At 52.5% G+C, this 16,774-nt stretch overlaps 1 protein-coding gene across 1 annotated transcript in view; it reads left to right on the top strand.

Annotated features, from left to right (window-relative positions):
- Positions 1 to 16,774, top strand: part of Iqsec1 (IQ motif and Sec7 domain 1) — an 80,537-nt gene that overhangs the window by 36,543 nt on the left and 27,220 nt on the right. The window contains 2 exon segments of the mRNA XM_029561340.1: positions 8,652 to 8,943; positions 12,818 to 14,064. Of these exon segments, the coding sequence (XP_029417200.1) occupies positions 12,824 to 14,064 (1,241 nt within the window). The 5' untranslated portion in view covers positions 8,652 to 8,943; positions 12,818 to 12,823.

Here is a 16,774-nt window from a genome sequence, read left to right as displayed (position 1 = left end):
TGAACTGCCCTCCTGAAAGTGGAAGGGACAGGAGTTGCTCTGCCTTTGAGAACTCCATCCCAGCCTCAGGGCTCCTAAGGTCTTCACAGTAGTCTGCAGGTTGTTGGGTCCCCAGGGATTATCTGTGTCCTCACTAATGCAAACGTGGGAATAGAGTAAAAGAAACCCTCCTGACCCCCATTCTACCTCCACCTAGCCATGTGGGGAAGTTTCTGGATCTTCAGAAGAGTACTTTGCCAACTTAGTTTTGAGGGTGACTCTCCTGGTTACCTAGCAGAGTCCTGAAGATGTTTGTTGAGTGGCTATCACATGCTATGGTGCTTTCTAAAGACTTGGGCTCTAAATCTTCTGAGCGCCAGCCCTCCACTGCACCCTTATATCCAAGGCTTGGCTGTGTGTAGGGGCTCTGCTCTCTCTTGGACTCTCTGTTCCCTTGGTTCCCTGCCAGGATTCCCTGAGTGTGCCGACACCCTCCACATATGCTCTCTCTCTCCCAACTCATATTTATCCCAATGCTACTTGGTCACAGTCTTGGAGAAACATACCTCCTCCCTAGGAGGGACTCTCTGCAGGTCCTTAAGGTCCCTTAGTCACAGCAGGTTTGCTTACCAATGAGGTCAGAGTACTGCCCCTTCCCCAAGACCAGGGTGGCCATGTGGAGGGCCTGCCCAGGAGTGACCTCCCCCTGCATCCAGCTCTGTCACTTTTCCCCAACACACCCCTTTGTGTCCTTGCATTCTGCTTCTGGGGCCAGATCAACCTGGGAACATTCTAGGGGATGGATTCAAGACTTGGCTTTCCTTTCAGGCCTCGTGAGCTGCAGTGTCATCCCCATGGTCTACCTGAGCTGGCGCTGAGCTCTTCAGGCAGTGGACTAAACCACAGACACCCAGAAGACTGATGTTCCCCACCCTGTGGACATTCCCCTCCTGCAGCCCCCTCCCAAGTCACTACCCCTTGGTGTGCCTGGATAGACCTTGCTCTCCCAACCCCAGGACTTCCCTGAGGAGACCTGGGTGATAGTCTCTCCTCTGCAACTATACCAGGTCTGCTGGCACCCAGAGAACATGGTCTCCTCACTTCCTCCTCAGGTCCTGCCCTTGTCTGTGTTGACAACCTCTACCCCTCGACAACCTCTACCCCTCCCAAATCTGAGGCTGACAGGAGCATACAGAACCCCAGCCAGTGACAGACTAAGACTGTCCACCCCTCCTCTTCTGGGTGATCCACTTTGATTAATGCAGACTGAGAAGCAAAGAGCCATACAGAAGTCCTCATGGGAGCATTGAGGACTGAGAATAGTTGGCCCTGCCTGCTCTGGTCTCCCTTGTTGGAAATCAGAAACCCTAACCAGGGAGACCACATAGCCATGAGGCCCGAGAGGCATACGTGTCAGGAGGCTGCTTGGTTCCAGATGGTGCAGGCTGTCTAGAATTTGGCCCACTTGGAATGGACTTTAACCGCAACTGGACCTCTCAGATAGCTTCTGTCCTCCAGCCCAGTCCCAGCTGGCTCTGAAGAAGACAAGCTCTTGATATGTGGCCTCCTTATCATGGCCCAAGCCATGTAGCGTACCAAGTATTCTCACAGCATTGATGTTGGGTTAAGTCCTCTGGGGATGATTGACAGTCGATGGAGACACTAGTAAGAGCCTGTGTTGTTGCATTTTAGGGATGACTGTGTTTCACCCCCAGCCTCCAGGAAGAAGTGCCAAGAACAGTGGGTCAATGCTGCACTCCAGCCAGCCTGCCTGGGTTCTGATTTCCCTAACTTGCTGTGTGTCCTTCGGATTATGCTTAACCACTCTCTGCTTGTAAGGATGATGAGAGGACTGAGTTACATGTGAAGTTTAGAACATTCCTAGCTGTAGGAACCTTAGCTTACATCTGCCATTATCACCATTAGCACTGGGGGATGAATGATGGGTCCCTGCTTCCACTGTGCCCAGAGCTGCCTCTAACATTTTTCTTAAGAAAAGTCTGCTTCCACTGTGCCCAGAGCTGCCTCTGACTAACATTTTTCTTAAGAAAAGTCATTCATGACCTCAAAGGCCATAATTAGAGACATCAATGGCTGATGGACCAAAGCCCCACCCCCACCCTGACAAATACACAGCTACAGCCAAGGCCAAAGCGGGAATGTGGCATCTTGTCAGGCCCCCCTCCAGCCCTTTCCCTTGAAGCTTTCAGTCACATGATACAGAATAGTGTGTCAGGCCTAGAGGTGGAGCCTCAGAGAGGTCCCAGCAGTGCTGGTGGCCTAGCTGTCCACTGGGCCTGTCTGCCTTCCTACCTATATGGTCAGAGTAACCAGCCAGCCATTAGCAAGCACTCTCCTCTCATGACTTGAGTCCTTGCCACACGGGACTTCACTGTACCAAGTGCTATACCCAACATGGGTCTCATGCAGCAGCCACTCTCTACCCCATCTCACAGGAGTGGAAACTGAGTCACAAGTATCTCCGGCCATTCACACAGCTGTTTAGCAGTGTGTAAGCAGAAAAGCAGTGAGCAAAGACTCAGGTGTTCTGCATACCAGGGCAGTGGGGGCTCTGTAGTGACTTGTGCCTCACCCAGCCACTCTTAAAAGTAACAGACCATTTTCCATGGGACAGGACCATTTGGGACTGGAGAAGGTAGGCAGCAGCCCCTCTGAGTCAGCCTGGAGTCCCCAGGCCAGGAGGGGACCCTCCAGTAGAGCTTGCACCTGTCCATGGATGGCGCCAGGTCCTGTCCTGCTCTCCAACCCTGGTCCTCCTCACCACCAGGACACCCTCTTGGATATGGGAAGGTCGTTGTCTGTCTGCTGGTGGACCACACATGCACAGACTCCAGTTGCTGTACAGATGGGAAGTGGCAGGGGCCTCTGAAGGGAGTGGGCTTAGATGTGAGCATGCCGAGCAATGTAAGGCTACAGACTGACACAGGCTCTGTGGGGCTTGGGGAGACTTCCCACTAGGCAGGCGCCTTTCCTGTGCCCAGAAAGGCCTGTGCAACTAACAGATCTCCAGAGGCAGAGTGCTCACTACCTTTTTCTCCTGTTGGGGCCACTTGGGGCACAGTTTTCCCCTAGGGAAATCCTCTTCAGACTCCACTTGTCTTGAGGCCAGGGATCATATTACCCTGGAAGGGGCTGCCTTCCTCCAGGCCCAGTTGGCCTCAGCTCTTGGTAAGAGACCTTATATTTTTCCCCAGCTTGCTGTAATTTGGGCCTGACCTACAGGGTCCATCCCCTTGCCAGCTGGGATCAGATGTAGGGAGTGCTATGTGGAACTGGGCTGAGGTTCCACCCAGGATCTGCAGATCTGCAGGCCGGAGTCTGTGATCAATTGGCAATGTCTTGCTCACTACCTTTTTCTCCTGTTGGGGCCACTTGGGGCACAGTTTTCCCCTAGGGAAATCCTCTCTAGACTCCACTTGTCTTGAGGCCAGGGATCATATTACCCTGGAAGGGGCTGCCTTCCTCCAGGCCCAGTTGGCCTCAGCTCTTGGTAAGAGACCTTATATTTTTCCCCAGCTTGCTGTAATTTGGGCCTGACCTACAGGGTCCATCCCCTTGCCAGCTGGGATCAGATGTAGGGAGTGCTATGTGGAACTGGGCTGAGGTTCCACCCAGGATCTGCAGATCTGCAGGCCGGAGTCTGATCAATTGGCAATGTCTTCAGGGGGGTAGGAAGGGAAAGGTGAAGGGTCTGCTACCTCTGCCCTGTCCATACATGTTTCTGCTGTGGTCTGACAACTGTACCAGAGCTATTTTTGCTCTGACTTTCTGTTCAACGAGGCGCCAGGCTCCTCAGCTGCCGTGATGGCATCAGCTCACATCAGTCAGTCAAACCTTCTCCAGGTCTCATCACAAGAACAGCTGTCAGGTTGGATCATTTCCCATCTTGACATTACTTCCCTTGTGTGGGTGTAGAATTAACTGTAGTCAGTCCCTTTTAGATGGGCATCTAGATTATTTCCAGTCTTCTGTGATACGTCAGTGCTCTGAAAATCCTTGCTTCTACCCCTTCTGCTTCCCTCAGTGTGTCCCCGGAAAAAGGATTACTGAACCAGAGCATCTTCTTGAGACATATGGGTGGTAGCCATCTAACTGCCATAGAACATTCCAGAAACTGAGCACTTAGGGACTATAGGGGAATTGGAACAGGTATCCCATCCTGTTCCTTGATTTGCCAGTGGCCTAGGCATTTGAAAGAGAAGTGCTGAATTGAGGGGTACCACTGAAGACTGACTCTGGGGTGCTCAACCTTGTCTGATAGGCCTGGATTTAGGGAAAAGCTTCCTTGGGGAGCTGAACCTGGGATGGAGGGAGGATGAGACCTGGAGCTCAGAGCTCAGGAGGCTGGAGGTGATGACAGGGTTCAGATGTAAGATTTGATCTAGCCTGCCTTGGAGTCCATGCTAGAGACTGACATAGAGTAATTCCCTCTGCTTATACCAGGCCATGTCCTGGGAAATGAGTCCTGAGTGAAAATATTGTACTTTGCAATGTATTGAATGTCCCACAAACACAATATATGGTAGAGAAATGGAACTGCTGTACCACAGTAAACTGTGACAGAGTGGCTGTTCTGTGGCAATGGGACAGTTCTGTCTCCCCATCCTCCTACTCCTGGAAGAAAGTGGAGTGGAGCTGAGTCTCATGAAGAGCTTTGTGGGGGGGTGCTGCTGCTAAGACACATCCTGGGTCACTCCCTGGAATGGCCAGGCATCCACCAGTGTAGAGTAGCATAGCCCTTGCTCATGGGCTTGGCAACATGGGCCTTCCCACTTAGGAGTCTCATCTTTGTCATTCCAGGTTCAGACACATTTTAATTAAGAAAAGTCTGTTGGTGTCTGACGCCATATAGCTTCTGATTGGGAACATCAGGGTAGGTCCTTGAGGTGCGTGGCACAGATCCTAGCTGCTGGCTTTGCCTAGTGTCCGTGGCAGAGCCCCCTGAGCAAAATCTAGTTCTTTTTAAAATTATTATTACATTTATTTAATTTGTGTGTGTGTGTGTGCTTGTGCGTGCATGTGTGTGTGAGTATGTGTGAACATGTGTGTGAGTATGCACCATAGCATGTGTGTGGAGGTCAGAGGACAACTTTCAGGAGTCCGTTCTCTCCTTTCACCACGTGGGTCCTGGGGATCAAGCTCAGGTCGGCAGGCTTGGCAGGAAGCTCCTTTCCCGCTGAACCATCTCTCTAATCCTGGGCCTGGTTCCTTTGGACTGTATGAAGCCTGCTGCACTACACAGCTCAAGAGCCACCATTCACATAGATTTGACAGAAGGTGGACACAGCTGAGTGAGGCTGGGTTGGCTCTTCAGGAGAGACTAATGAGCTGCCTCTTGGTGACCCACCTCCTTCCCATAGGGGAAGCTCTGGAGAGACCTAACCTCCTCTCTCAAGCACACTCTAGTAGCCCAAGGCTGTCTAGAGCAGCCATGTAGCCTCAGAAAGATCCTGTCTGTCCCTGACTACCTTCATCCTGATCCTGTCCCCAAGGTACTTAATTATCCCCAGGCCTGAAGCACCCCCAGGACAGAAGATACCCTCTCTGATGTCTCACCTGCCTGTGGATACAAAGCCAGTCAGGGACAGTGTCCCTGTTCTTAGTCGCTCTGCACCAGACTGAGGCACAGTGGGACAGTAATATGTCCCAGGCTTATAGGCAGCCTAGACCCTGCTCATTCCCCATGGCTGGGAACAGTGTTCTGTCCTTGAAGCTGCTCTCTGGCCAGATAAGAAAGGGCCCAAATCCCTTTGGCCTGTTCTTCCCCGCCTGAGTCCCTTGGCACTCAGGTGCAGTCTGTTGACCACCAAGGGCCTTCAGGGTCTGCTCCAGGGTGGGGGGTAACTACCTGTTTTCTCTGTGCTCCCGCAGGTTTGAAATCCTTTATAAGGAGCACAGCTCAATACAGATCTGGCCCCTAACCCAAACACACATCCGGTTGAAGGGCACATGAGCATGTGGGCGTGCTTTCCTGTGTGTGCTGATCCGCCACAGAGTGAAGCAAGGCAATACAGGCTAAGGGCTATGAGCCAAGGCCCAAACTTGGGCTCATACAGCCTAGGGTAGGGGCTTTCCCGGTGGAGGCTGATGCCCCTGGTTGGCCCAATTTTTTTTTTTTTTTTTTTTTTTCCAAAGACAGGATCTCCCTATACCCCCTAGCTGGCTTGGAACTTGCTGTGCAGAACAGGCTGGCCTCTTATCTCACACAGATCCACCTGCCTCTGCCCCCTGATTGCTGGGATTAAACGTGTGTGCCACCACACCTGGCTTGCTGGCTTGTTTTTGAAGCTGGCGTTATAGGCAGGTGTCGGTGCCCTGACGTGGATGCTGGGAACTGAACCTGGGTCCTCTGCAAGAACAGCAAGTGCTGTTAACTGCTGAGCCACCTCTCCAGACCCTGGATGGCCCAGTTCCGACAGGACTCCTTCACTTCTTAGAACAGTTGGTTGATGCTCTGAGCATTTATTTCAAGGTGCTGGTCTGAGCTTTAGCAAACAATGGGAGAATTTTCAGATCTGCCAGTCTCTGTCCTTCCCACACAGAGCCAGAAGGACATTGGTTGGAGGTGCCAGGGGAAGGCCTCAGGTGGCTTCTGTGGTGCCAGAAGTGTCTTCAAGGGTGGTATTTCTTGGATTAAGTCACTCATACTATCGAGAGGGAAACTGAGGCCTGAAATGAGGGTGACGCCCCCCACCGCTCCCCGATTTACCTCAACAGAGCTTTGTCTTCCAGCTCCTGACCCAGGACTTCCTCAAAGAATGGTTCTGTCACATGTTAGGCACTGGGATGTGATAGGACAGTACGCTGCCTGTCACTGGAGGCCAGAGGTAGTTGCTGGTGTAGAAGCCCTGTTCCTATACTGAAGGCCAGAAAGCAAACGCTGAGATTTGCTGCTGGCCCTGGTGCAGGGGTGGTCAGAGTCCAAGGATAGGCGGCTTCCAGGCTCCCTTCTGTGGGCCTCACCCTGGGAACCCCGTGGGCTTTTGCCCTGCCAGGCTCCTGGAGAGCAGCAAGACTCAAGTAGAGCTGGGTAGGGATGGCCTGTCTGCCAGGGCTGCTGAATGCAAGGCGTTCCCATCTGAAGAGGAGACATTGAAAATGACTGCAGCCTGGGTGGGGCCTGTGTTCTCTCTCTGCTGATTCCAGAGACCTCCACCCTGCCCCAGGGATCAGAGGCCTTTAAAGTCCCTGCCAGCACCGGGGTGCGTGGTCTCACAGGGACAGGGAGCCTGGCAGGGGACAAGAGCTTGTGTTAGAAACTCCTCAAATCAGTCTCCTTTCTCTCCCTATCCCTCATTGAAAAGCAAGTACAGTGAAAACCTGTGTCTGCCTAGAGTAGAGTGTTCCGGACCCAGGGCTGGAATGAGTCAGCCCGCCTGCCCCTTTGTCCCCACCAGTTGGCCCCAATCCTGCTTGGTGTGGAGGTACAGTGTGGGGTGAGAGGCAGTGAGATGGAGAGGCACTGGTCCCTAGCCTTTAATCCTAACTCACTATCTGCCTATGGGATGTGGAATAGTGCTCATGGGCTTCAGTTTCCTCACCTGTACAGAGATTTATAATTCCTTTTTTGCAGACTAGGGTTAAGATTTAAAGAAAATGTTTGTGCAGCATTGTGTTTGCTTCCAAGCCTGCCATAACAAATACCAGAGACAGGCTTCACCAACAGGCCTTCATTATCCCCTGGCTCTGGAGGCCGCAAGTCTGAGATGGAGGTGTGGCCCCAGCTGCTTTCTTCTTCTCTTCTGAGTGTGTGAATGACCGCCTCCCCTCCATGTTTCCACATGGTCTTCCCTCTGTGTGTTCTGTGTCTTGCGTTCCCGTTCTTAGAACGATACCAGTTCAGTTATACAGGAGTCCATTCTAAGGTCCCTGTTTTAACTTCATTTAAAAGATTCTGTCTCCAGATACAGGAGGGGGGTTGGGGTGGGGGTGGGGCTACTTCAGGTGGAGAAGAGGTGATTGTTCTTGTGCTGGATAGCTTGAGTGTCAACTTGACACACCTGGGCTGAGGGAGCCTCAGTTGGGGAATTGCCTCTATTGGACTGGCCCGTGGCCATGTCTGAGGGGCATCTTCTTGATGAGTGATGAGGGAGGGCCCAGCCCACGGTGGGTGGTGCCACCCTGGGCAAGTGGGCCTGTGTTGCATAAAAAAGCAGGCTGAGTAAGGGCCAGGGGAGCAAGCCAGTAAGCAGCGTACCTCCATGGCCTGTGCTGGTTCCTGCCCTGAGTTCCTACCTTGGGCTCCCTGATGAACTGCGACCTGGGAGATTTAAGCTGAATAAGCCCTTTCCTCCCCAAGTTGGTACTGGTCAGAGTATTTTGTCACAGCAATGAAGAAACAAACTAAGACAGTTCTACATATTTGGTGTTTTCTAAGTACCTACCATGGGCTGGACTCTGCTCTAAGCTAGGGGTCATCAGCACACAAGTGGGTCAAAACCCTGTCCTTTAGGAGCTGACACTCTTGCATGGGAAGCCAGCCCTGTCAGTACAGTATGCTGGTTAGAGCATGCAAGTTTTACAAAAGTCCCAGGAAAGTGGAGAGCAGAGGGTCTTTTGCAGGGTCCTTAGCTGCTTGAGGTCCTTCTGACCTTGCTCCTTGGGTTCTGCTTTTCCACTCAACATGTCTCCCCTCTCTGTCTCTTCTACAGCGTTGAGGGTGAGGCCCCCAGCAGTGAGACTGGCACATCGCTGGACAGCCCCTCTGCCTACCACCAGGGGCCCCTGGTGCCTGGTTCCAGCCTGAGCCCAGACCACTACGAGCACACGTCAGTGGGTGCCTATGGACTATATGCGGGGCCAGGGCCACAACAGCGCACTCGGAGGCCCCGGCTGCAGCACTCGTCCTCCGTCCTGCGCAAGCAGGCTGAGGAGGAGGCCATCAAGCGCTCGAGGTCACTCTCTGAGAGCTATGAGCTCTCCTCAGATCTGCAGGACAAGCAGGTAGGTGACCACAATCCTCAGGGCACCAGGGCAAGAAGCAGCAGGATGTTCCTGTCCACTAAGCATAGTCTCCTCAGCTACCAGATGCTCCCAGATACTAGCCGGGGTGTACATCTGAGGATGATGGTGTGGCCCTTGGGGTAAACCTCATATCTGCTTCTCCCAGAGCCTTTCCTAGCCCAGCTCTGGTGAGGTGTGCAAGGGGGTCTATAGTGATGGCTGGGGCCCCCTGACATCCTTTCTGGGAACAGTCAGAAATGTTACCTTTACAGGCTGCCGTGCCCCTCACAGCCAGGATCTGGGGGCCATGGTGGGCACCTGAGTGTTATGACCCAGCACCACTAGGATACAGGTTACCAGGGTGGCTGTGGAAATTCTTAGGTCTCAGGAAAGGCCTGAGGGAGGGAGGTTGTTTATTATATTATATATGGCTTATGAATCCAGCAGTCTCTAGAAGATCACCATATCAACTACTATAGCCCTTCCTCAGGTCTTAGTCCTCAGGGACAGGTGGCCTGGCCCATAGTGGGGCTGTGAACAGAACAGACCCTCAGGGTGCAGGTGCCCAATGAGGCCTTCGAAGAACCCCAGTAATGAACTGGCAGGTACAGGAGTGAGTGCCTACTATTTGGACATGTCTCTAAGCAGTGTCAGGCTTCAGGAGACCCATGGGCTGCTGGGAAGTATAGGGACAGGCAGGAATGGCTGTTTGACATCCCAAAGCTCCTGAGCCTTGAGCTTTGGGAAAGCTCCTTTGTCTCCCAGACGGTTCCTTCAGCCATGGACTGGTACTCTTTCCACAGCCCACAGATGCTGCACCTTCCCTCTTGCTCATACCTGCACTGTGCTGCCAGCTGTGTTTGTTCCTCACCTCCCTACTTGTCCTTAAAGGAGCAGAGGTCTTGGCTGGTACAGCCCCAACTTCCTAAGGGAAAGGTGGCATACTGCCCAGGGTAGATCCTCTCCCCAGCAGATGCCCCTCAGCCCCGACCTCCTCCCACCCCACCCCCCGGCTTACACATCATCCTTCCCATGAGTTGAGACTAACAAGGGGGCTAGCAAGGGGGCAGAGCCTGGTAGCAGATATTCCCCCACTGCTGTAGCCCTTGACCCCATGGCCAGTCTAGCAGCAGGTGAAATAGCCTGCACAGAATTTCTTAGCTTTGCCCAGATCCAAAGAGACTCACAAAGAGTTTATTATAAAAGTCATTTGCACAGGACCATGAAATAGAATTGGGAAAGGTTGGGGCAGCATGGAGACTGAGGGGATAGATATCACAAATAGGCAGCTGCTTACCTTCATTCTGCCCATAGCTGAATTCTCCCCAGTGCCAGACAATAGGACAGGGACAACCAGCAAGGTGAGGCTGCTGCACCTGAGTGATGCTCCTGCACAGTAGTTGGACAAGCAAGTCAGCAGGAGAGACAGTTTCATTCCAGAAAGTAACACAGACCCCAAGAGTTATAGTACTGGAGGGAGAAGTACAGTGGCTCTGAGTAATGGCTATGTCAGGTAAGGATTGTCAGCCTGAAGGAAGGCCTGAGAGCTGGGCATTTGGAGAAAGGATAACAGGATCTGCTAAGACCCAGGGGCAAAAATGGCCTTGGTATATGTGAGAGGTCAAAAGATGTCAGGGAAGAGGTGGCATAGAGGCTGGAGCTGACATGAACAGCCCTTAATATTCCACATTGCACTGATCTTCCCAGAAAGCAAGGCAAAAAGTGAGGATAGGGCTCAATTTATGAGAATGAGAATTGTAGGATGAAAGTGGGATTCTTGATTGCATGAGGTGAAGTCCATGACACAAAGCCCCATTTTAGTGAAAGGAGTACAGTACAAGTCAAGTGCATTCTCCTGAGCCCAACTTTCCTGTCCCCAAGAGCAGGCCTTCACAGGGACCAGGGAATGGCCCCAAGCCACTGAGTGGTGACAGTCTCTTGCCTTGTGGAAGGGAATTCCTCTTGATCCTCATGCTGTTTTGAAGTAAGTAGGTATGGCTGAGCCTGACCCCAAGGCCCCTCCTGTCATCACAGAACAGCAGAGCCCCTCGGGAAGGTAGGGCTATTATGAAGGTGTGGTCCCTGGCACATCCCTTAAATGAGCAAGAATTTATTGTTTCCCCTCCTCCCTATCCCAGAAGAGCTGTAGATGGTTTCATGTCAGTTCTAGACCAGAAGACAGCATGGCCATGGTGAGTTCAGAGGTAAGAGAGAACAGGGCTGGGTCAGTGAGTGTCCACTTAGGAGAAAGACAAAGAGGGATTTTGGTGACTCAACACAGAGTCCACTTCTGCTTTCCTGATGAGCTGTCTTCTTCAGGGACTAGTCTAGGGCAGCAGGGAAGTCCTTGGAGTGAGCTTTGGTGGCTCCGGTGGCTCTGAAGACATTGCCCAAGGCCTTCTTAGGAGGAGAATGAGGGAAGAAAGAATTTTTTAGGCTCTGCCTCACTTCCTTCTGGCCCCACACTCTCTGAGCTGGCCACTCAGCCAGTAGAAACTTTACTGGTAGATGTAGAAGCATGGGCATCTCTGGATGGCATCAGCCACTTCCAGGAGAGAACAACAGAGCCATCCTGGCTGCCTGTGGGGCCTCTTCTCTGGCCAGCCTGATAGTCCATGTACACTGGCCCCAGCTTGCAGAGGTACCCTCTCCCCAGCTTAAGCCACAGCCCTGGCTCTGCTCAGCATCTGTGGAGCTCTGTGTCAGAATGTGTGTCTGTCTGTTCTCACATGTCCTCCCTCAGGGACCTTGTTTGTCTCCCTGCCACGTGTGCTGTGGGTACTGGCCCATAATGCCAGTGGACCAGGCTGGTAGGTCAGGGTTTCATCTCCTGGGGGCCTGAGTCCTCTCCTCGCCCCTACGTCAGATACAGCCCTGCTCCAGCAGCCAGAGACGCTGACTATATCTTGGCTTTTCTTTGATTCCTATAGACATGGTTCTAGCTGGAGGGGTGTGTTTCCTTCTCACCCAGGAACCAAGCTCCGGAGCAGCTCCTCGGGCTGTTCTTGGTCATAGGTAGACTGTTAACTCAGGACTTCACGAGGCCATGGGTCACTCCAGGAGATGTGGAGTTGAGGTGCTTGAGAGCTCTCCCAACTCCCTTTCCAACTTGTAGCTCTATCCTTCAGAAAGATTGCAGTACACCCATCTGAGCGCATGAAGCCATAGGGTATCGAGAGAGCCAGTCCTGCTGATCTCCCCCTAGGCCTCAGTTTGCCCAGCTGTGATATAAGGTAGGTAGAGGCCTCGCAAACTGCAACTGCTGCCTAAGAATGGAGCTGAAAGTTCAGCCAGCTGCCCCTGGGCTTGTCCTGTGCCAAGTGCCTGGCTTCCATCCCTGAGAGCTTACCGGAGCCCTAGGAAGTAGGTCCCACTGCTGCCCATATTACAGATAAGGAAAGGCAGGAGCTTTCATGGTCTCATGGCTCATCCATAGCTAATGAGAGGCAGAACCAAGATACCCGGCCTTGAGCCCACAGCCATGTGCAGACCCCAGGCCTTGCCAGGCCCTCTGGCCGAGTCCTGACATGTGCATGCCTCAGGCTTCCCAGCCCCAGGGATGTATCTGCAGAAGCGTCTTCAGAAAATTGCACACCACAGGCATGCCAAGACCTACAGTTTCTGTGACTAGAGGTGCTGGGAAGCTCAGCACATGTGTGCCACCAACTTTACCCTGCTTCCATCTGTCCTGGCACTTCACCTTATTTGACAGTGGGACCCATATTTCACATAAGCACCCCAGCAGCCTCAAGCTGCTGTTATAAGCCACTTGAAGATTCGGTAAGACCATCACAGTGACACCCCTATGCAGCACAGAATGTGGTAGGTACCTGCCTATCACTGTACCCACATTCTCCTCTCCTTATCCCACCAGGTGGAGATGCTAGAACGTAAGTATGGGGGACGCCTCGTGACCCGCCATGCAGCCCGCACCATCCAGACGGCTTTCCGCCAGTACCAGATGAATAAGAACTTCGAGCGCCTGCGCAGCTCCATGTCAGAGAATCGCATGTCGCGCCGCATTGTGCTGTCCAACATGAGGATGCAGTTCTCCTTCGAGGGCCCCGAGAAGGTGCATAGCTCCTACTTTGAGGGCAAGCAAGTTTCAGTGACCAATGATGGCTCTCAGCTGGGAGCCCTGGTGCCATCCGAGTGTGGAGAACTTGGTGAGACAGCCCTCAAGTCTCCAGCCCCTTCCAGTGACTTCACGGATGCCATCACAGAGCTGGAGGATGCCTTCTCCCGGCAGGTGAAGTCCCTGGCTGAGTCCATCGATGATGCCCTCAACTGCCGCAGCCTGCACAGCGAGGAGGTACCAGCCCCAGACACAGCCCGGACCAGGGACTCCGAGCCCAAGCCCAGCCTGCACAGCATGGATCACCGAAAGCTGGATGAGATGACAGCCTCGTATAGTGACGTCACTCTCTACATTGATGAGGAAGAACTGTCGCCACCTCTGCCGCTCTCACAGGCTGGGGACCGACCTTCCAGCACTGAGTCGGACCTGCGTCTGCGGGTTGGGGGTGCAGCCCAGGACTACTGGTCCTTAGCCCACAAGGAGGACAAGGCTGACACGGACACGAGCTGCCGAAGCACACCATCACTGGAGCGGCCAGAGCCACGGCTGCGGGTGGAGCATCTCCCTCTGCTCACTATTGAGCCGCCCAGCGACAGCTCTGTGGACCTCAGTGACCGCTCAGACCGTGGCTCACTCAAGAGGCAAAGCGCCTATGAGCGTGGCCTTGGTGGGCAGCAGGGCAGCCCCAAGCATGGCTCCCACGGTGGCCCCCCCAAAGGCCTCCCCCGGGAGGAGCCTGAATTACGACCCCGGCCTCCCAGGCCCCTTGAGAGCCACCTGGCCATCAATGGCTCAGCCAACCGGCAGAGCAAGTCTGAGTCAGACTACTCAGACGGAGACAATGACAGCATCAACAGCACATCCAACTCCAACGACACCATCAACTGCAGCTCTGAGTCCTCATCACGGGACAGCCTTCGGGAACAGACCCTCAGCAAGCAGACATACCACAAGGAGACCCGAAACAGCTGGGACTCACCTGCCTTCAGCAATGATGTCATCCGCAAGAGGCATTACCGCATCGGCCTGAACCTCTTCAACAAGTGAGTCCCCACTTCAGGCATGGAGGAAGGACCCAGGTGGGCCTTAGCCCTGAGCCTAGGCAGGGCAGGCAGGGAGAATGCACCTTCCCTCCTGCTGTGAGCCTCTGAGACCCAACTCCTTCCAAGGGCCACTTGTGGAGGTGGCAGATATGCACAGGCTAGAAAGCAGAATACAGAATTTTCTGTGGTAAATCTCAAGAGGGACGTTGGCAGGGTCCTGTCCATCACTTCCACTCTGTGTCCCCATAGAGGGCCCAGCCTCGGATACCAGGTTCAGAGCAGATGCAGAACACAAAGACCTTGGGTCAAACTCGTAGTAAGTCTGTGTTCTAGGGGCCTAGGGACTGTGCCTGACAGAGGGAGCAGAGATCTGGGGAACTGTAGACTGGGCTTATTGGGTGATTGCTTCCTGGAGGGGCTCATGGTAGGTACTGTGGGGTAGCCCTGAGAGCCAAGCCATGGCAAGAGGTGGATATTTAAAGCAAACTATTCTTAGCAAGGCCAAAAATAGCAAGGGAAGTGGGGAGGGCCAAGCACGCCCTCAGAGGGGACATTGGCGGCTCTCGTTAAACCTAAGATTCCACATTATTTCCTTCCCTGGGGCCTTTGGGATTTAGGATCATCAGATGCCAGACTGGCAAGGACTCCCTGGGGGCTGTGGACGAGACCTTGTGATCATCCTGCCTGGTTGTTAAGAACGTACATCCTGGGAGTTTCTGGGAGTCTCCCAGAAGGACCACAGGACGATAGGTTAGCAGTGGGGATCAGCCACGTCTGGGCTGCTCCTCACTGCTCCCTATTGCTCCTCCTAGACTGTGGAGGCATGGGTGCTTTTAAGTATCCCTGGTGCCTGCAGTTGGAGGGGGGACAGCCAAAAGGCCTGGCCAGGGATGGTGTGAAATGGATCCCTCATAGGGGCTGCCAGGAGCTGAGTCTTGGGCCCCTCACATCTGCCAGGAGAGTTGCTCCTGTGACCTCTCCCCCTACCTGTGGCCTGCTACATGTAAGAGCCAACCCCACCATTATGCAAACTGCACCCAGAGCCTATAGACCAGTGAGAGTTGTGTTCTGCTCAACGCATCTAACTGTACCAAGTTGGCTCTTCTTCTCTTCAGCTCCAGGGCTACCTCTCAGCCCAGGCTGTGTCCACTGGGGGATGCTGGGGTTACTGAGGTCCCAGCAAAGTGGATACCAGCAATGGGGTACAGGAGGCAAGGAAAAATAGCCTCCCCCAATCAACCAGCTTTAGTCTCTATAGATTCTTTTTCCATCTATTATTTATGTATGTAACACACAAATATATTCTGCCCAGACAATGAAGGCCTTGCAGTTCAGACAAGCAGTATTTTAACTCTGGAAGCCTTTCCTACCATTTTTGTGTGTGTGTGTGTGTGTGTGTGTGTGTGTGTGTGTGTGTGTGCGTGCATGCGTGCATGCGCGCGCGCATATAGGGGCAACATGACAGTAGTGTGGACTGTCCCAGCGGCTTCTCAGGAGGAGAGCTACAAGTGGAATTGTGGGATCTAAGTAGGTACTGTCTTGGAATCAGAACTGCCAAGTTTGTATTTTAAAGGAAGCTATCCCTGTTTCCTACTGGCCACCGGATCTGGCAGTGCCTGCTCCCCATGTACTGCATTCAGTGTCTTCCTGGTTCCTTCAGATGAGTACAGATTGTGTCATTGTAATTAATTTGCATTTTCTGCTTACCTTAAAGGCAACCATCTTTCAGCACCTCTTTCCACTGCTTGGTTTCTGTAGCATATCTGTTCAAGTTTGCCCACTTCCCCATTGGTTGTCATTTTTATTAGTACTAGGGCTTGAATTTAGGGCCCTTTACAAGCATTTTATCACAGAGCTACACTACCCAGGCTGGCCTTGAACTCCCTCTATAACACAGGCAGGCCTTGTGATCCTCCTGCCTCTGCCTCCTGCTGTGTCTGTCACTTTTGAGGGTATGATATTCATAAGGATATAAATGTCTTGTCATTACAAATATGTCCCCACCTGCCACTTGTCTTTTTCTTAGAGCTTTTCTTTTGAGATAGAACTTGAATACGATAGAAAGAACCCTATGGAGGCTGGAGAGATGGCTCAGTGGTTAAGAGCACTGACTTATCTTGCAGAGAACCTAGGTTCAATTTCCGGCACCGACATGGTGGCTAACAATGGTCCATAACTCCAGTTTCAGGGGAATCTGACAGTTCAGCCTCTTCTGACCTCTGCAGGCATTACATTATACACATGTAGGTAATACACTCATACACGTAAAATAAAAATAATAATTTTTTTTTTTTGTTTTTTTTTTGTCTTTTGGAGTCAGGGTCTTCCTGTAGCCCCAGCCGTCCTGGAGCTCACTATGTAGACCAGGCTGGCCTCGAACTCACAAAGATCCACCTGTCTCTGCCTCCCAAGTGCTGGGATTAAAGGCGTGCGCCACCACGTCTGGCATAAAATATTTTTTAAAAAGAAAACCCTATGAAGAATCTAATTAACCGAACTTCTGTTCCCTTATCTAACAGAAGTGCTTAATTTTTTTTTAAACACAATCACCAGTGTCTTTGTGTTTGAAATTACATTTTCTTTTTGTTTTATTTTCTACTATTTTAATTATTTTGTGGTACTGGGAATTGAATCCTGTGCCTTGCAAATGCAAATGCTGGGCAAGTACTTACCAACTGAGGCACATGCCGACCCTTAATATCAGAGCTGA

This window comes from Nannospalax galili, unplaced genomic scaffold (assembly GCF_000622305.1).
Source record: "Nannospalax galili isolate Female #2095 unplaced genomic scaffold, S.galili_v1.0 scaffold332, whole genome shotgun sequence".
NCBI classification, from domain to species: Eukaryota; Metazoa; Chordata; class Mammalia; order Rodentia; family Spalacidae; genus Nannospalax; species Nannospalax galili.
This window is presented reverse-complemented; position numbering and strand designations above follow the sequence as displayed.